Below are 21882 nucleotides of genomic sequence, written 5' to 3'. Positions count from 1 at the left end.
CGATCACAGACCCTGACTGTGGCTGCACAGCCTTAGGGGGAGATATGCCAGGACCTCCTATTCAAGCACACTGATACCGCTCAATGATGCCATGAAAACCACACAGCCCCGGGAGCAAAGGATAGTCTCAAAAATGTGACAAATTCAGCCATAGTTTTACATGTAAATCCAAATAAATGAGTGAATAGATCTAGGCCACCCTTTCATTATGTTCTGTCTATGGATTAGTATAATTAAGGAGGAAAAAAGTAAAATTCAAGCATCTGTGTGGACAAAGTAAAAACATACTGCCTACGCTGTAATAGATCGCTGAGTACACATATGCAGCCATTGTTCTCGACATTAAAGGGAATCTGTCACCCCTTTTTTGAGATATCATATAATGATATCAATCAATTGTATGTCACATAAGGATTCTCTTAGTACTTTTGCTTCTCCCTGACCTCGCACCTTTCATGCATAAATACCTTTTTTATATCGGTTCAGATGTATGTAAACTGCCACGGTCCGGTCCGCTGGGCGGGGCTTATTCAACTGCTCCCCCCCTGTCTTGCTCTACACAAGAAGAAATACGTAGAGCAAGACAGGGAGGGGGGGGAGCAGGTGAATAAGCCCCGTCCAGCGGACCGGACAGCGGCAGTTTACATACATCTGAACCGATATAAAAAAGGAATTTATGCATGAAAGGTGCGGGGTCAGGGGGAAGCAAAAGTACTAAGAGAATCCTTATGTGACACACAATTGAATGATATCTGTTATGATGAGTCACCGAAGGAGGAAAAAACAAAATGCCAGCTAAGTCCAGAAAAACCAGAGAGGTTGGCAGCTATCAAATTGTAGACCCCTGAACCTATCCACAACAACTAGCAGTAGCCGTGGGGGGTTCCTACGGTGCCCTAGACCCCTCGATCACAGCCGGAGAACTACATAGCCTAAAGACAGAAAGGGGAAAAACTAAACTGCCCCAGAGCAGACCCCAAAGCAATAGGCAGCCCCCAACATATAATGACGGTGAAGCAAGAAGAAAACACTAACACAGATAGAAAGATAGGTTGAGCAAATGATGGGGCTCACGCTAACTACATAGGACAGGATAGGAAAGCTGCTGTCTGCCATCCGCAAAAACCCTATCAAAATGAGCCAACCGACTGATAGGAAAAACAGGCCCTGAAGTCGCTAGGCTTCAAAAGACTATATCAGCACTCGGGTATATTCTGAAGACAGAGCAAAAGATCAACAGATCAGAGACAAAAATGGAATTCAGCTCACCCCCGGCCGGGGATGGCAGAACTCCCAAAAAACAAGGCAAAACAAAAACAAACCTGAAGAGTACAAAGCAGAGCAGAAAAACTTAGCTTTGAGACGCAGGAATCAGACTGGTCTCCAAGAATCCAGCAGGAAAATCACCAGCCAGGAAGAAGGGCGTCGGCAGCCTTATATCCAGTCCTCAATTCCAGCCACCCAGTCATCATCTAGCTGCCCAGGTGTTTGGTAATCAGCCTCACTACCTTCCTTCACCACAGGAGGGAGTTCATCAGAGCTCAATGGTGAAGGGAAAAATGAACTCACAACAGATATCATTATATGATATCGCAAAAAAGGGGTGACAGATTCCCTTTAAGAGTCCGGCTTACACAGGACTACAAGTCCGGTTTACACAGGACTATGCGCTGCTTACAATTGGCGATTATTTGGGCAGCACAGATATTTGTTCATCCGGTGATCGGCAGCCTGTTTACACTGCACGATTAGCAAGAAACAAGCGTTCCTCAGATCATGCCTTAATGCCAATGTAAATGATCCTGTATGAGGAACCTGTTGGGTCCCTACAGCCTTGGTAACTGCCCCAGCACAATTGGGAACATGAATCCTATTTCCCAATAATCTCACTGATGCGTGAGACAATAGATCTTTTTACCAAAAACATAAACTTTCAATGCTGTCTTCGGCATATCTAAAATGAATCTGACTAATACGGAGGGGCTATTCTTCACTGAGCGCAGGCTGGATTTATATGCTGTAATCACTCCCTGGGGCATGACTGACATCCTCCTGATTCTCTGCGTCATCTTTTCTGCCATTCAACTCTTGTGCCTGCACGAGCTGTCCTTCCTAGGCACAGAAGAAAAGACTCAACAAGTCAGGAGGATGTCAATCATTCCCGCAGTGGTGTGACTGGCTGTCGACCCGGTAAGTCAAACTACCGACTCATCAATTTCCCTGACTCCGACTTCACAGCACTGGTCACTACTGAGCATGTACATAAAGTGCAGCACAGATTCATCTCATCTCTGACGCCACAGCACTGATCAATACTGAGCATGGACATAACGTGCAGCACAGATTCATCTCACCTACGACTCCACAGCACTGGTCACTACTGAGCATGTACATAAAGTGCAGTGTTGGGAGTTCATTTTCCCCTTCACCTTTGATGTCTGATGAACTCCCTCTGCTGGTGAAGAGAGGTGGTGAAATTGATTGGGATGGGAAGAACCTGTCATCTGAACAGGCAGAGTGTGATTGGACATCTGGAGTTTCTGAGTGGATATAAGGCAGCCGACGCCCTGCAGGGTTTGCTGGTGATCCTTTCTGCTCTGAGCTCTGGCATCCAGTTTTAGTTCCTGTCTACTAAAAGCTAAGTTTTTGCCCTACTATTGTTCCATGAGATCTTGTCTGGTTTCCTTAGTGTTTGTGTTCAGCCAGTCCTGGTTGGGACTGGCTGAATTCCATTATTGTCTCTGATCAGTTGATCTCTTTGCTCTGTTTTCGGAATATACCTGAGTGCTGATATAGACGGTTGGGACATTTTTGTAGGGTTTTTTGCGGATTGCAGCCAGCATCTTTTTGTCCTGTCCTATCTAGTTGGTTGGGCCCCATCGTTTGCTCAGCCTGTCTTTCTGTCTGTGTTTGTGTTTTCATCTATTTTTCACCGACAATACATGTTGGGGGCTGCCTATTGCTTTGGGGTCTGCTCTGGGGCAGTTTAGATTTCCCCTTTCTTTTTTTAGGCCTATGTAGTTCTCCGGCTGTGACGAGGGGTCTAGGGCACCGTAGGAACCCCCCACGGCTACTGTTAGTTGTGGTGAATAGGATCAGGGGTCTGCAATCTGATAGCTACCAACCTCTCCGGTTTTATGGACTTAGCTTGTATTTTTGTTTTCTCCTCCTCCGGTGACTCATTCATAACAGAATCAAAGCAATAGACAGCCCCCAACATGTATTGTCGGTGAAAAACAGATGAAAACACAAACACAGACAGAAAGACAGGCTGAGCAAACGATGGGGCCCAACCAACTAGATAGGATAGAAAAGATGCTGGCTGCTATCCGCAAAAAACCCTACAAAAATGTCCCAACCGTCTGATAGGAAAAAAGGCCCTGAAGTCGCTAGACTTCAAAATCACTATATCAGCACTCAGGTATATTCCGAAAACAGAGCAAAGAGATCAACTGATCAGAGACAAAAATGGAATTCAGCCAGTCCCAACCAGGACTGGCTTAACACAAACACTAAGGAAACCAGACAAAATCTCATGGAACAATAGTAGGGCAAAAACTTAGCTTTTAGTAGACAGGAACTAAAACTGGATGCCAGAGCTCAGAGCAGAAAGGATCACCAGCAAACCATGCAGGGGGTCGGCTGCCTTATATCCACTCAGAAACTCCAGATGTCCAATCACACTCCGCCTGTTCAGATAACAGGTTCTTCCCATCCCAATCAATTTCACCACCTCTCTTCACCAGCAGAGTGAGTTCATCAGACATCAAAGGTGAAGGGGAAAATGAACTCACAACAGTGCAGCACAGATTCAACTCCACTATGACCCCACAGCACTGGTCACTACTGAGCATGGACATAACGTGCAGCACAGATTCATCTCATCTACGACTCCACAGCACTGGTCACTACTGAGCATGTACATAAAGCGCAGCACAGATTCATCTCATCTACGACCCCACAGCACTGGTAACTACTGAGCATGTACATAAAGTGCAGCACAGATTCATCTTATCTACGACTCCACAGCACTGGTCACTACTGAGCATGTACATAAAGTGCCGCACAGATTAATCTCATCTACAACTCCATAGCCATGGTCACTACTGAGCATGTACATAAAGCGCAGCACAGATTAATATCATCTACGACTCCACAGCCCTGGTCACTTCTGACCATGTACATAAAGTGCAGCACAGATTCATCTCATCTACGACTCCACAGCACTGGTCACTACTGAGCGTGTACATAAAGTGCAGCAACAGATTCATCTCATTTATGACTCCACAGCACTGGTCACTACTGAGCATGTGCATAAAGTGCAGCACAGATTCATCTCCACTCCGGCTCCACAGTACTGGTCACTACTGAGCATGTACATAAAGTGCAACACAGATTCATCTCATCTACGACTCCACAGCACTGGTCACTACTACGGAGCATGTACATAAAGTGCAGCACAGATTCATCTCATCTATGACTCCACAGCACTGGTCACTACTGAGCATGCATATAAAGTGCAGCACAGATTCATCTCCACTCCGACCCCACAGCACTGATCACTACTGAGCATGTACATAAAGTGCAGCACAGATTCATCTCCACTACAACTCCACAGCACTGGTCACTACTGAGCATGTACATAAAGTGTAGCAACAGATTCATCTCATCTATGACTCCACAGCACTGGTCACTACTGAGCATGTGCATAAAGTGCAACACAGATTCATCTCCACTCCGACCCCACAGCACTGATCACCACTGAGCATGTACATAAAGTGCAGCACAGATTCATCTCCACTCCGACCCCACAGCACTGATCACTACTGAGCATGTACATAAAGTGCAGCACAGATTCATCTCCACTACAACTCCACAGCACTGGTCACTACTGAGCATGTACATAAAGTGCAGCACAGATTCATCTCCACTACAACTCCACAGCCATGGTCACTACTGAGCATGGACATAAAGTGCAGCACAGATTCATCTCCACTACAACTCCACAGCACTGGTCACTACTGAGCATGTACATAAAGTGCAGCACAGATTCATCTCCACTACAACTCCACAGCCATGGTCACTACTGAGCATGGACATAAAGTGCAGCACAGATTCATCTCATCTACGACCCCACAGCACTGGTCACTACTGAGCATGTACATAAAGTGCAGCAACAGATTCATCTCATCTATGACTCCACAGCACTGGTCACTACTGAGCATGTGCATAAAGTGCAGCACAGATTTATCTCCACTCCGGCTCCACAGTACTGGTCACTACTGAGCATGTACATAAAGTGCAACACAGATTCATCTCATCTACGACTCCACAGCACTGGTCACTACTACGGAGCATGTACATAAAGTGCAGCACAGATTCATCTCATCTATGACTCCACAGCACTGGTCACTACTGAGCATGCATATAAAGTGCAGCACAGATTCATCTCATCTATGACTCCACAGCACTGGTCACTACTACGGAGCATGTACATAAAGTGCAGCACAGATTCATCTCATCTACGACCCCACAGCACTGGTCACTACTGAGCATGTACATAAAGTGCAGCAACAGATTCATCTCATCTATGACTCCACAGCACTGGTCACTACTGAGCAGGTGCATAAAGTGCAGCACAGATTCATCTCCACTCCGACTCCACAGTACTGGTCACTACTGAGCATGTACATAAAGTGCAGCACAGATTCATCTCCACTCTGACCCCACAGCACTGATCACCACTGAGCATGTACATAAAGTGCAGCACAGACTCATCTCCACTCTGACCCCACAGCACTGATCACCACTGAGCATGTACATAAAGTGCAGCACAGATTCATCTCCACTACAACTCTACAGCACTGGTCACTACTGAGCATGTACATAAAGTGCAGCACAGATTCATCTCCACTACAACTCCACAGCCATGGTCACTACTGAGCATGGACATAAAGTGCAGCAACAGATTCATCTCATCTATGACTCCACAGCATCGGTCACTACTGAGCATGTACATAAAGTGCAGCAGATTCATCTTATCTACGACTCCACAGCACTGGTCACTACTGAGCATGTACATAAAGTGCAGCACAGATTAATCTCATCTACGACTCCATAGCCATGGTCACTACTGAGCATGTACATAAAGCGCAGCACAGATTAATTTCATCTACGACTCCACAGCCCTGGTCACTTCTGACCATGTACATAAAGTGCAGCACAGATTCATCTCATCTACGACTCCACAGCACTGGTCACTACTGAGCATGTACATAAAGTGCAGCAACAGATTCATCTCATCTATGACTCCACAGCACTGGTCACTACTGAGCATGTGCATAAAGTGCAGCACAGATTCATCTCCACTCCGGCTCCACAGTACTGGTCACTACTGAGCATGTACATAAAGTGCAACACAGATTCATCTCATCTACGACTCCACAGCATTGGTCACTACGGAGCATGTACATAAAGTGCAGCACAGATTCATCTCATCTATGACTCCACAGCACTGGTCACTACTGAGCATGTACATAAAGTGCAGCACAGATTCATCTCCACTCCGACCCCACAGCACTGATCACTACTGAGCATGTACATAAAGTGCAACACAGATTCATCTCATCTACGACTCCACAGCATTGGTCACTACGGAGCATGTACATAAAGTGCAGCACAGATTCATCTCATCTACGACTCCACAGCACTGGTCACTACTGAGCATGTACATAAAGTGCAGCAAGATTCATCTCATCTATGACTCCACAGCACTGGTCACTACTGAGCATGTGCATAAAGTGCAACACAGATTCATCTCCACTCCGACCCCACAGCACTGATCACCACTGAGCATGTACATAAAGTGCAGCACAGATTCATCTCATCTATGACTCCACAGCACTGGTCACTACTAAGCATGTGCATAAAGTGCAGGACAGATTCATCTCCACTCCGACCCCACAGCACTGATCACTACTGAGCATGTACATAAAGTGCAGCACAGATTCATCTCCACTACAACTCCACAGCACTGGTCACTACTGAGCATGTACATAAAGTGCAGCACAGATTCATCTCCACTACAACTCTACAGCACTGGTCACTACTGAGCATGTACATAAAGTGCAGCACATTTTAATCTCCACTCTGACCCCACAGCACTGATCACCTCTGAGCATGCACATAAAGTGCAGCACAGATTCATCTCATCTATGACTCCACAGCCCTGGTCACTTCTGAGCATGTGCATAAAGTGCAGCACAGATTCATCTCATCTATGACTCCACAGCACTGGTCACTGTTAGGAACGGTGGAACGCACTAAATGAAAATAATAATAAAGTGCGTTTGCCGCTCGGGGTCCACCGTGCAGTAGGTGATATAACCGCTGCTAAGTGGTGGCATGAGCAATATGTCGGAAATGCACACAGGGTTAATCTTTATCCAGGTGCGAAGAGCATATCCTTGCGGCTAACTTGCAAGGATATGATTTGTTTAGGAGGGATCGTAAAAAAAGGAAAGGGGTGGAGTCTGTCTATATATAAAGTCCTCTTTAAAGCCCACACTAAGAGAAGATATACAAGAGGGAAATGAAGAGGTGGAGTCTCTATGGGTGGAGATACAAGGAGAGAAAAGTAATAAAATCCTCATAGGGGTTTGTTATAAGCCACCAAATATAACAGAAACCACTGAAAATGCATTATTGAAACAAATAGACAAAGCAGCGAATCACAATGAGGTGATTATTATGGGGGACTTCAACTACCCCGACACAGACTGGGAAACTAAAACCTGCGTATCTCAGAAAGGAAACCAATTTCTATCAGTGACCCAGTGGCGTAGCTTGGGGGGGGGGCGGTCCGCCCCAGGCGGCACGTGTGTGGGGGCGGCGCGGCAGCAGCAGCAATTCCACCCTGTGGGAGAAGCGCGGAGGCACAGTGCAGTGCAGCGGCGGGCAGGGAGCGATCACAGCAGCTCCGCTGCCTGCAAGAGGGAATAGCAGGAGCGGAGCTGCAAGGACCCGTCCTGCTTCCTGCCCGGAGGCCGCGCTTCCTGTTTGACACAGAGGAGCGCCGCTGAATGATGTCATCATTCAGCGGCCGCTGCTGTGTGAGCAAGGAAGCGCGGGCGATGCTGCGGACAGGTGAGAGGAGAGAGGTGGTGTCTGTGTGTATGTATGTCTGTGTGTGTATGTATATGTATGTGTGTGTGTGTGTGTGTGTGTGTGTGTATGTAGTATGTCTGTCTGTCTGTGTGTATGTCTGTCTGTAGGTTAGCCTGGACCTGGAGGAGATGGGGACATGAGAAGATCGTGATGGGGAGAGAAGGCCATGATGCCTGGGGTGACGGGAGAAGGCCATGATGGGGGTAATGGGAGAAGGCCATGATGGGGGTAATGGGAGAAGGCCTTGAAGGAGTAATGGGAGAAGGCCTTGAAGGAGTAATGGGAGAAGGCCTTGAGGGAGTAATGGGAGAAGGCCTTGAGGGAGTAATGGGAGAAGGCCTTGAGGGAGTAATGGGAGAAGGCCTTGAGGGGGTAATGGGAGAAGGCCTTGAGGGGGTAATGGGAGAAGGCCTTGAGGGGGTAATGGGAGAAGGCCTTGAGGGGATAATGGGAGAAGGCCATGTGAGGGGATAATGGGAGAAGGCCATGTGAGGGTAATGGGAGAAGGCCATGTGAGGGTAATGGGAGAAGGCCATGTGAGGGTAATGGGAGAAGGCCATGATATGGGTGATGGGGTGATGGAGCAGGCAATGATGGGGGTGATGGAGCAGACAATGATGGGAGTGATGGGGTGATGGAGCAGGCAATGATGGGAGTGATGGGGTGATGGAGAAGGCAATGATGGGAGTGATGGGGAGAAGACAATGATGGGGCGATGGAGCAGGCAATGATGGGAGTGATGGTCTAGAAGGCAGTGATGGGGTGAAGGAGAAGGCAATGATGGGGGTGATGGAGAGGGCAATGATGGAGAGGGCAATGATGGGGTGGTGGGGGAGAATGCAATGATGGTGGTGGTAGAAAGGGCAATAAATGGGGGTGGTGGAGGAGGAAATGATGGAGGTGGTGGAATGGGCAATGATGGGAATGGTGGGGGAGAAAGCAAAGATAGTGGTGGAGGAGAAGAAAATGATGGAGGTGGTGAAGAGGGCAATGATGGGGTGGGGGAGAGGACAATAATGGGATGCGAGGGGAGGAGGACAATGAGGGGTGTGGGGGATTGGGATGGGAGGAAGGGGGACTTATAATGGCCTTAGGAACAGGGGGAGGTGGAGGAAGACATTATCGCTTATTATGACTAACACAGTCCCTTAGTATATAGTGTACTCACTATGTCTAACACAGTCCCTTAGTATATAGTGTACTCACTAATTCTGTATAACACCATCCTTAGTTACATAGTTTCCTCTTTTATTATGTATAACACCATCCCTTATTACGTATCATCTTCTCTAGTTATATATGATGCCGTCCCTTATTATATAGCTTCCTCTGCTGTTATGTATAGTGCTGTCTCTTACATAGTGTATTTTTGTTAATTTTGTTATTTACAGTGCCCTCTTTTATTACATAGTCCCTTCTCTTTTTAGATATAAAATGACTGCTGATCGAGGAGCTGGTGACCAAACTACTAGTCCATCAGCTCCTCCATTAGAAAGGAAGTTTTCCCATGCTCCATCAGCAATCATTGCATTATACAGCCAACAAGACAGGACGGTATGTAATAAATAACAGGGCTCTATATAATCCAATATGTAAGGGACGGTACTGTACATAACAAGAGAGGGCACTGTGTAAGGAACAGCAGTATACATAATAAAGGAGACTATGTAATATATATACCTGTATGTGAGTGTGTGTGGCTATATAATATCAATATCTATCTATCTATCTATCTATATATATACACACACACACACACACACACACACACACACACGTAGCTTTGATGCCATAAAAGGAGGGGGGCCCGGACACATTTCTTGCACAGGGGCCCCAAGCTGTCAGTGTCCGCCCCCTGTCCACCAAAATAATTTGTACTTTGTTTTTTTTTCTGTCACATTTTTTTCTGTCTTCATTCAGCATCATCAAGCTAATACATACATATATAGAGAGAACTGCAAGAAGATGAAAGTCTAGAAATTTAGAAATAATAGCAGAGTTAGTAGCAGTCTAAAAATTAGATCTTTGAGTGTAATGTGGGCTCTTCGGATGCTTCCGAATTATCAACGACCAAAGGGGCGGCAAATTTTTCGACTGCCCCGGGCGCCACAAACAGGTGCTACACCACTGCAGTGACCAAGGATAATTATCTGTCACAACTTGTGCAGGGCCCAACTAGAGGGACAGCCCTTCTGGACTTAATTTTAAGTAACAGGCCAGATAGAATAACAGAAGTACGAGTCGATGGGCACCTAGGGAACAGTGACCACAATATAATACAATTCCACTTGTCCTTCAGTAAGGTGCCCTGGAAGGGGGTTACGAAAACGCTGAATTTCAGGAAAGCAAAGTTTGATCAGCTTAGAGAGGACCTTCGCCGAATTGATTGGGACAATGTCCACAAAAATAGGAGCACAGAAAATAAATGGGAAATATTTAAATTAGTTTTACACACCCACTGCGAGCTAGCCATACCGTACAGAAATAACAGGGCTAGGAACAGGAGAACACCAATGTGGCTAAATAAGGATGTAAAAAGGGCAATAAATAACAAGAACAAGGCATTTTGAAAGCTAAAAAAAGAAGGCAATGAAGAAGCATTAAAAAGTTATAGTTAAAAAATAAAATGTGTAAAAAACAAATACATTTAGCAAAAGTGGAAACTGAGAGACTCATTGCCAAGGAAAGTAAAACAAACCCCAAACTATTCTTTAATTATATAAACAGTAAAATGATTAAAATTGATGGTGTCGGCCCTTTAAAGAACAATGAGGGTGAAATCATAGAGAGCAATGTGGGAAAAGCAAATGTTTTAAATACTTTTTTCTCAACAGTGTTCACACAGGAAAAGGATTTGCCAGGGGAAATGCAGAGTGATAATGTAAACTCCCCATTAAGTATTACCTGCCTAACCCAGGAAGAAGTGCAGAACCGCCTTAGTAAGATTAAAATTGACAAATCACCAAGCCCTGATGGCATTCACCCTCGGGTATTAAGGGAGTTAAGTAATGTGATAGACAGGGCTCTATTCCTTATATTTAAAGACTCTAGAAACAGGGTCTGTTCCTTTTAATTGGCGGCAAGCAAATGTGGTACCAATATTCAAAAAGGGGTGTAAACGGGAACCTGGAAACTATAGGCCGGTAAGCTTAACATCTGTTGTGGGTAAAATTTTTGAAGGGTTTCTAAGGGATACCATTATGGAATATCTCAATGTTAATAAATGTTTAACTCCATATCAACATGGATTTATGAAGGATCGCTCCTGTAAAACTAACCTGATCAGCTTCTATGAGGATGTAAGCTCTCAAATGGACAAAGGAGAATCATTGGATGTCATTTATCTCGACTTCTCTAAAGCATTTGACACTGTCCCACATAAAAGATTGGTAAGTAAGATGAGAAAGCCTGGGCTAGGGGAAAATGTATGTAGATGGGTAGGTAGCTGGCTTAGTGATAGAAAACAAAGAGTGGTTATTAATGGTGCATACTCAGATTGGGCCAGGGTTACTAGTGGGGTACCACAGGGTTCTGTATTGGGCCCCCTACTATTTAATATATTTATTAATGATCTAGTGGATGGCCTACACAGTAAAATATCAGTATTTGCAGATGATACAAAACTATGTAAGGTAGTTAACACAAAGGAGGACAGTTTGCAACTACAGACAGATTTGAGCACATTGGAGAATTGGGCTGAAAAATGGCAAATGAGGTTTAACACAGATAAGTGTAAGGTTATGCACATGGGAAGGAGAAACAGATGCTGCAATTACTTACTAAATGGGAATCTGCTGGGGAAATCAGACATGGAAAAAGACTTAGGCATCTTAAGAAGCTAAATTGGAGTGCCCAGTGTCAGGCAGCTGCCACCAAAGCAAATAGGGTCATGGGATGCATTAGAAGAGGTCAGGGGACACGAGATGAAAACATAATTCTCCCTCTGTACAAATCACTCGTCAGACCACACTTGGAGTATTGAGTGCAATTTTGGACGCCGATGCTCAAGAAAGACATTACTGAACATGAAAGGGTTCAAAGGCTTTGAGATTGAATATTGTTCTTAGTGACCCATCTGGTTTTGGCGTAAGGAACAGAGTGCTGTAAAATCCTTTCCCTACTTGATGACACGGTACTTTTATTAGTACCTCCTTTTGCATGAGGAGTTGAATCTCCTTTTCAAGCGTGGCCTGATTCTTTTTGGCTGCCCGGGTCACTTTTACTCTTTGAGGTGGAAGGCTTAGAAAACTTAGTTGTAGGCCCTCGGCTAACAGGTCGGTTACCCACTTTGAGGCGGGCAATGCTACCCATTGATGGACAAAGAACCGAAGCCTTCCCCCAATCGCCCTGGCGTCATTGCTTAGTATCGGGTCTCGGGGTGGTTATACTAAAGAGAATCCTTTCTCTTTTCCCCTCCAGGGTCTGCCCCGCGTGGTTCTATTGTCTGGCCGCCCTCGGCTCCCTCTGTTCCCTGCTCCACGAAAGGACGAGCGAGCTTCAGTCCACCGTCGCCTAGGGAAGGGGGGTAGAAACAGTTTTTTCTTAAATGACGCTTTTTCTAAAATTTCGTCCAATGCTTTCCCAAACAGGTATTGACCCTCACACGGGACGGTGCAGAGTTTAACCTTTGACTGGAAGTCTGCCGACCAGTTCTTTAATCAAAGTGCTCTGCGGCCTGAATTTGCTAGGGCGCATGCACGGGTGGCACCTCGGACGGAATCTACTGCGGCGTTAGCCACGAATCCCGCTGCCTTCTGTAGGGAAGGTATTGCCTCCAGCAGTGTCTCCCTTGGGCATTTATTCTTAATTTGGTCACTTAATTCGTCTAACCACTTGACCAAAGCACGCGCTGTACAAGTGGCGGCCACCCCCGGCTTAAATGACCAAGCCGATGCTTCCCAAACAGATTTTAGAAAAGCGTCTGCTTTCTTGTCAAGGGGATCTTTCAAGGTGCCCATGTCCTCAAATGGCAATGCTATTCCCCTGGATGTACTAGCAATGGCGGCATCTAGTCTGGGAGCTTTTTCCCATTTATCGCATACCTCCTCATCAAATGGGTATTTACGTATCTCCCCTTGTTCTTCTTCAGACTCTATGTCTGTAGTTATTTCTGTGGGAGGGAGAGGAAGAGGTGGGGGCGGGGGTGAAGCAGGAGTTATATCGGAGCCAAGTGTAGTCTGCTCCTTTAATTCATCTTTTACCATCGACTTTACTTGATCCTGGATCATAGTTTTAATTCTCTGGAGCAGGGATGGTGACTCTTCGGCCACTGTTTTTTTAATGCACGAGCGACAAAGTCGCTTCTCATAAGATTTAGCTAGGGCCTTTTTGCATAGTGCACATTCCTTGTTCTTTTGCTTTGATGTGGCCTTTCCCTACAGAAGACATACATAGGGCAGTTGTTAATATATAGTGCTGCCTTACAAAGGCACTCACCCGGCCCTCTGGGTACCCCGGTAGCTCTTCCTCCTGCGCACGCATCTCGCCTTCAGGATCCATCTGTGCTCCGCTGCTGATCTGGCTCTACAACTCCGGAGACTGTGTGCAGCCTCTCAGGGACCAGTGGCACCTGCATTGCCTCCCTTTTTATGGAGGAGCCGTGCGCGCTTCTGGGACCGCTCCTGCCCGGAAGTGCCCAGCACACCGCACCCTCGGCGTGTGACGTCACTTCCGCTGCGACCCCGGAAGCCGTCACCACTCAGTCGGCGCCAGCGTTGTGGTAGCCACGCCACCCCCGGCCCAGCCTCCCACTGGAGCGGCCGCCGGGGAGTCTCACGAGGAAGACACCGCTCACAGCGCCCACCGAGCTGGGCTGACAGGCGCGCGCCACCGCGCCTCGCTGCAGTCCTCTCCCCGCGGACCTCGGCCTCCTGACCGGACGACATCATAGGGGGATCCCTCCGGAGGTACGGACTCTGCCCCCAGCATCTGCCTGCGGGAAACAGGAAACCAAACTGAGGAAGAGAGGTGAGGCCCCCTTCTTATGTCTCTGCTACAGGTTTCCTGTTTCCTGGGGGCGGATACCATCTCTCATGTCTGAGGTGCTGTCATGGGGAAGGGAAAATAAATGCAGATAATAGGAGAATGAACACATATCCCATACAAACAGCTGTATAATATATTCCCTGAGATTTATAGGTGGGGAATGAAGATGAAATACATGTAGATAATAGAGAAGGAACACATATCCCATATAAACAGGTGTATGTTATATTCCCTGAGCTTTATAGGTGGGAAATGAACATGAAATATGCGTAGATAATAGATGAATGATCACATATCCCATATAAACAGGTGTATATTATATTCCCTGAGCGTTATAGGTGGGGAATGAACATGAAATATGCGTAGATAATAGAGGAATGAACACATATCAAATATAAACAGGTGTATATTATATTCCCTGAGCTTTATAGGTGGGGAATGAACATGAAATATATGTAGATAATAGAGGAATGAACAAATGTCCCATATAAACAGGTGTATATTATATTCCATGGGCTTTATAGGAGGGAAATGAACATGAAATATATGTAGACAATAGGGGAATGAAAACAGATCCCATATAAAGAGCTGTATATTATATTCCCTGAGCTTTATAGGTGGGAAATGAACATGAAATAAATGTAGATAATAGAGAAATGAACACATATCCCATATAAACAGGTGTATATTATATTCCCTGAGCTTTATAGGTGGGGAATGAAGATGAAATATATGTAGATAATAGAGGAATGAACACATATCCGATATAAACAGCTGTACATTATATTCTCTGAGCTTTATAGGTGGGGAATTAACATGAAATATGCGTAGATAAAAGAGGAATGAACACATATCCGATATAAACAGCTGTATATTATATTCTCTGAGCTTTATAGGTGGGGAATGAACATTAAATATGCGTAGATAATAGAGGAATGAACACATATCCCATATAAACAGGTGTATATTATATTCCCTGGGCTTTATAGGAGGGGAATGAAGATGAAATACATGTAGATAATAGAGAAATGAACACATATCCATATCCCATATAAACAGGTGTATATTATATTCCCTGAGCTTTAAAAGTGGGGAATGAACATGAAATATGTGTTGATAATAGAGGAATGAACAAACATATCCGATATAAACAGCTGTATATTATATTCCCTGAGCTTTATAGGTGGGGAATGAAGACGAAATACATGTAGATAATAGGAGAATGAACACATATCCCATATATACAGCTGTATATTATATTCCCTGGGCTTTATAGGTGGGGAATGAACATGAAATATATGAAGATAATAGAGGAATGAACACATATCCGATATAAACAGGTGTATATTATATTCCCTGAACTTTATAGGTGGTGAAAGAGCATGAAATACAAGTAGATAATAGAGGAATGAACACATATCCCATATATACAGGTGTATATTATATTCCTTGAGCTTTATAGGTGGTGAAAGAGCATGAAATACATGTAGATAATAGAGGAATGAACACATATCCCATATAAACAGCTGTATATTATATTTCCTGAGCTTTATAGGTGGGGAATGAACATGAAATATGCATAGATAATAGAGGAATGAACACATATCCCATATAAACAGGTGTATATTATATTCCCTGAGCTTTATAGGTGGGGAATGAACATGTAATATATGTAGATAATAGAGGAATGAACACATATCCCATATAAACAGGTGTATATTTTATTCCCTGAGCTTTGTAGGTGGGGAATGAACATTAAATATGCATAGATAATAGAGGAATAAACACATATCCCATATAGACAGGTGTATATTATATTCCTTGAGCTTTATAGGTGGTGAAAGAGCATGAAATACATGTAGATAATAGAGGAATGAACACATATCCCATATAAACAGCTGTATATTATATTCCCTGAGCTTTATAGGTGGGGAATGAACATGTAATATGTGTAGATAATAGAGAAATGAACACATATCCCATATAAACAGCTGTATATTATATTCCCTGAGCTTTATAGGTGGGGAATAAACATCAAATACATGTAGATAATAGAGGAATGAGCACATATCCCATATAATCTATGTCAAGATCCAGGATGGGGTTGTTACTTTTCTGTTCTGGTCAGGTCAGAGTTAAATTAATTTGCCTCTCTCTAGTTCAGGGGCGGGTGTTTAGTTATGGTACTTCCTGGGTTCGGTGACGGTGAAACTTATGTTCTCTCGGCTATAGCAGCTGACCCAAGTTACTCTGCTATAATCGTTGTCTTCTGTATGTGTGATTCTTACTGTGTATGACCCTGTTTGTTCCCTGACTTGTGCTTCCATTTCGGTATCGTTCAGTCGTCTCTGTTTCCTGACCCCTCGGCTCATCCCTGACTACGCTCCGTTCTTGTCCTCCGGATTTACGCTTCCATTTGGCTTCTGACCCCCGGCTCACCTGTGACTATGCTCGCGTCTTGTCCTCCGGATCCCACGCTCCCGTCTGGCGTTTGACCCTCTGCCTCGGCTCTGACAGCGTCCTGTTTTCTTCCTCTTTGTACTGCAGCCTCGGCTGGCTTCCTTCCTCCCGGCTGCATGCTGGCACCGCCCCCATCATATCTCCTGACACAGCGCTCCCAGCTAGGCCTCGGTCCCGCTCACACTTCACGTTGAGGCGTCTACTCGACCTTACTGCTGGTCTGCATCCTCTGTCTGTCCTGCAGCGCCCCCTAGGCAAAATCCCCTGTGAAACCAGCAGCGCGTCAACGCAACATACATGTATTTCATGTTCATTCCCCACCTATAAAGCACAGGGAATATAATATACATCTGTTTATATGGGATATTTGCTCATTCCTCTTTTATCTACACATATTTCATGTTCATTCCGCACCCATAAAGCTCTGGGAATATAATATACAGTGGGGCAAAAAAGTATTTAGTCAGTCAGCAATAGTGCAAGTTCCACCACTTAAAAAGATGAGAGGCGTCTGTAATTTACATCATAGGTAGACCTCAACTATGGGAGACAAACTGAGAAAAAAAAATCCAGAAAATCACATTGTCTGTTTTTTTTTCATTTTATTTGCATATTATGGTGGAAAATAAGTATTTGGTCAGAAACAAAATTTCATCTCAATACTTTGTGATATATCCTTTGTTGGCAATGACAGAGGTCAAACGTTTTCTGTAAGTCTTCACAAGGTTGCCACACACTGTTGTTGGTATGTTGGCCCATTCCTCCATGCAGATCTCCTCTAGAGCAGTGATGTTTTTGGCTTTTCGCTTGGCAACACGGACTTTCAACTCCCTCCAAAGGTTTTCTATAGGGTTGAGATCTGGAGACTGGCTAGGCCACTCCAGGACCTTGAAATGCTTCTTACGAAGCCACTCCTTCGTTGCCCTGGCGGTGTGCTTTGGATCATTGTCATGTTGAAAGACCCAGCCACGTTTCATCTTCAATGCCCTTGCTGATGGAAGGAGGTTTGCACTCAAAATCTCACGATACATGGTCCCATTCATTCTTTCATGTACCCGGATCAGTCGTCCTGGCCCCTTTGCAGAGAAACAGCCCCAAAGCATGATGTTTCCACCACCATGCTTTACAGTAGGTATGGTGTTTGATGGATGCAACTCAGTATTCTTTTTCCTCCAAACACGACAAGTTGTGTTTCTACCAAACAGTTCCAGTTTGGTTTCATCAGACCATAGGACATTCTCCCAAAACTCCTCTGGATCATCCAAATGCTCTCTAGCAAACTTCAGACGGGCCCGGACATGTACAGGCTTAAGCAGTGGGACACGTCTGGCACTGCAGGATCTGAGTCCATGGTGGCGTAGTGTGTTACTTATGGTAGGCCTTGTTACATTGGTCCCAGCTCTCTGCAGTTCATTCACTAGGTCCCCCCGCGTGGTTCTGGGATTTTTGCTCACCGTTCTTGTGATCATTCTGACCCCACGGGGTGGGATTTTGCGTGGAGCACCAGATCGAGGGAGATTATCAGTGGTCTTGTATGTCTTCCATTTTCTAATTATTGCTCCCACAGTTGATTTCTTCACTCCAAGCTGGTTGGCTATTGCAGATTCAGTCTTCCCAGCCTGGTGCAGGGCTACAATTTTGTTTCTGGTGTCCTTTGACAGCTCTTTGGTCTTCACCATAGTGGAGTTTGGAGTCAGACTGTTTGAGGGTGTGCACAGGTGTCTTTTTATACTGATAACAAGTTTAAACAGGTGCCATTACTACAGGTAATGAGTGGAGGAAAGAGGAGACTCTTAAAGAAGAAGTTACAGGTCTGTGAGAGCCAGAAATCTTGATTGCTTGTTTCTGACCAAATACTTATTTTCCACCATAATTTGCAAATAAAATGAAAAAAAACAGACAATGTGATTTTCTGGATTTTTTTTTCTCAGTTTGTCTCCCATAGTTGAGGTCTACCTATGATGTAAATTACAGACGCCTCTCATCTTTTTAAGTGGTGGAACATGCACTATTGCTGACTGACTAAATACTTTTTTGCCCCACTGTACACCTGTTTATATGGGATATGTGTTTGTTCTCTGTTATCTACATGTATTTCATATTCATTCCCTACCTATAAAGCTCAGGGAATATAATATACACCTGTTTATATGGGATATGTGTTAATTCCTCTATTATCTACACATATTTCATGATCATTCCGCACCTATAAAGCCCAGGAAATATAATATACACCTGTTTATATGGGATATCTGTTCATTCCCCTATTATCTACACATATTTCATGATCATTCCCCACCTTCCAAGCACAGGGAATATAATATACACCTGTTTATATGGGATATTTGCTCACTCCCCTATTATCTACACATATTTCATGTTCATTTCCCACCTACCAAGTCAAGGGAATATAATATACACCTGTTTATATGGGTTATGTGTTCATTCCTCTATTATCTACATGTACTTCATGTTCATTCCCCATCTATAAAGCTCAGGGAATATAATATACACCTTTTTATATGGGATATGTGATCATTCCTCTATTATCTACATATATTACATGATCATTCCTCACCTATAAAGCTCAGGGAATATAATATACAGCTGTTTATATGGGATATGTGATCATTCCTCTATTATCTACATATATTACATGATCATTCCCCACCTATAAAGCTCAGGGAATAGAATATACACCTGTTTATATGGGATATGTTTTCATTCCTCTATTATCTACATGTACTTCATGTTCATTCCCCATCTATAAAGCTCAGGGAATATAAGATACAGCTGTTTATATGGGATATGTGTTCATTCCTCTATTATCTACATGTGCTTCATGTTCATTCCGCACCTATAAAGCTCAGGGAATATAATATACACCTGTTTATATGGGATATGTGTTCATTCCTCTATTATCTACATATAGTTCATGTTCATTCCCCACCTATAAAGCCAAGGGAATATAATATACACCTGTTTATATGGGATATGTGTTCATTCCTCTATTATCTACGCGTATTTCATGCTTATTTAACCCCTTAGCGACCGCCGATACGCCTTTTAACGGCGGTATTTATCTGTATTAAAACCACAGCGTCGCTAATTCACGGCGCTGTGGAGAAAGTGAATAGCGCCCCCGAGTGTCGGATTTTCTCTGGGGTCTTGGCTGCCGGGGGTAGCCGAGACCCCAGAGAACATGAATCGGTCGGTTTTACCGACCCCGCTTTTGCGATTGCCGTTATTAACCCTATAACGGCGACCGCAAAAAAAAAAAAGCCGCGATTTTAAATTTAATTTCTCTTTCCTCTGATGTGATCGCACATCAGAGGAGAGAGAAAGAGGGTCCCCGATCCCCCCCCGGAACCTATCTGTGCTCCACGGTCCCCTCCCGGCGGTCTTGCGTCCCGCCGACGCCCTCCGGTGGGCGCCGCCATCTTGGATCCGGCTGGCAGATTCCATTCATTCATTTTGATCACAATGATAAGTTATCATCGTGATCAAAATAAACAAAATAGTACATAACCCCCCCGTTTATCACCCCCTTAGTTAGGCCAACATAACGAAATAAAGAAATTTTTTTTTTTTCAGTTTTCTGTTAGGGTTAGGGCTAGGGTCAGAATTAGGGTTAGGGCGAACTAGGATTAGGGTTAGAATTAGGATTAGGGATTAGGGTTGGGATTAACGTTAGGGTTGGTATTAGGGTTAGGAGTGTGTTGGGGTTAGGGTTGGAGCAAGAATTGAGGGGTTTCCACTATTTACCAACTTTGGAGGTCTAAAAATTGGGTCTAAAAAAATCACTTTTGTGGAAATAAAAAAGACTTTATTTTCACGACCGAGCGTTTATAAACTTCTGTGAGGCGTTTGGGGGTTCAAAGTGCTCACCACACATCTAGATAAGTTCCTTAGGGGGTCTAATTTCCAAAATGGGGTCACTTGTGGGGGGTTTCCACTGTTTAGGCCCATCAGGGGCTCTGCAAATGCAACATGACGCCCGCAGACCATTCCATCAAAGTCTGCATTCCAAAATTGCACTCCTTCCCTTCCGAGCTCTCCCATGCGCCCAAATAGTGGTTCCCCCCCACATATGGGGTATTGGCGTACTCAGGACAAATCTCACAACAACTGTGGGTGTATGATTTCTCCTGTTACCCTTGTAAAAATAAAAATTTGGGGGCGAAAAGATCATTTTTGTGGAAAAAAAATGGATTTTTTATTTTCACGGCTCTACGTTATAAACTTCTGTGAAGAACTTGAAGGTTCAAAGTGCTCACCACACATCTAGAAAAGTTCCTTGGGGGGTCTTGTTTCCAAAATGGGGTCACTTGTTGGAGGTTTCCACTGTTTAGGCACATTAAGGGCTCTCCGAACGCAACATGGCATCCGATCTTAATTCCAGCCAATTCTGAGTTGAAAAAGTCAAAAGGCGCTTCATCCCTTGTGAGCTCTGCCGTGTGCTGAAAAAATGGTTTACCCCCACATATGGGGTATCGGCGTATTCAGGAGAAATTGTACAACAAATTTTGTGGTTGATTTTCTCTTTTAACACTTGTGAAAATAAGAAAAATTGGTTCTGAAGTAAATTTTTTGCAAAAAAAAAGTTAAATGTTAATTTTTTCCTTCCACATTGCTTTAGTTCCTGTGAAGCATTTAAAGGGTTAATAAACTTATTGAATGTGGTTTTGAGCACCTTGAGGGGTCTAGTTTTTAGCATGGTGCCACTTTTGGGTATTTTCTGTCATGTACACCCCTCAAAATGACTTTAAATATGGTGTGGTCCCTAAAAAAAATGGTTTTGTAAATTTTGTTGTAAAAATGAGAAATCGCTGGTCAACTTTTAACCCTTATAACTTCCTAACAAAAAAAAATTTTGCTTCCAAAATTGTGGTGATGTAAAGTAGACATGTGGGAAATGTTATTTATTAAGAAATTTTTGTGACACATGTCTCTGATTTAAGGGCATAAAAATTTAAAGTTTTAAAATTGCAAAATTTTCGCCATATTTCCGTTTTTTCATACATAAACACAAGACTTATTGAAGAAATTTTACCACTAACATGAAGTACAATATGTCATGAAAAAATAAATCTCAGAATCAGCGGGATCCATTAAAGCGTTGCAGAGTTATAACCTCATAAAGGGACGGTGGTCAGAATTGTAAAAATTGGCCCGGTCATTAAGCTGCAAACTGGCTCTGTCGCTAAGGGGATAAAGCTCAGGGAAAATAATATACACCTGTTTATATGGGATATGTGTTCATTTTCCTAT

The 21882-nt window shown here is 44.1% G+C and overlaps 1 protein-coding gene across 3 annotated transcripts in view; it reads right to left on the bottom strand.

Moving 5' to 3' along the window:
- The window catches only part of FAM234B (family with sequence similarity 234 member B), a 117198-nt gene that overhangs the window by 46062 nt on the left and 49254 nt on the right, over positions 1 to 21882 (bottom strand). The window contains exon 2 of one of the 3 annotated variants that reach the window (XM_073586659.1): positions 16591 to 16875. The exons of the other annotated variants lie outside the window; for them this stretch is intronic. Coding sequence (XP_073442760.1) covers positions 16591 to 16729 — 139 coding nt within the window. The 5' untranslated portion in view covers positions 16730 to 16875. The remainder of the gene's footprint in view (positions 1 to 16590; positions 16876 to 21882) is intronic. 3 annotated transcript variants of the gene reach the window in all.

This window comes from Dendrobates tinctorius, unplaced genomic scaffold (assembly GCF_039654945.1).
Source record: "Dendrobates tinctorius isolate UK_male_01 unplaced genomic scaffold, ASM3965494v1 ptg000094l, whole genome shotgun sequence".
NCBI lineage: Eukaryota > Metazoa > Chordata > Amphibia > Anura > Dendrobatidae > Dendrobates > Dendrobates tinctorius.
This window is presented reverse-complemented; position numbering and strand designations above follow the sequence as displayed.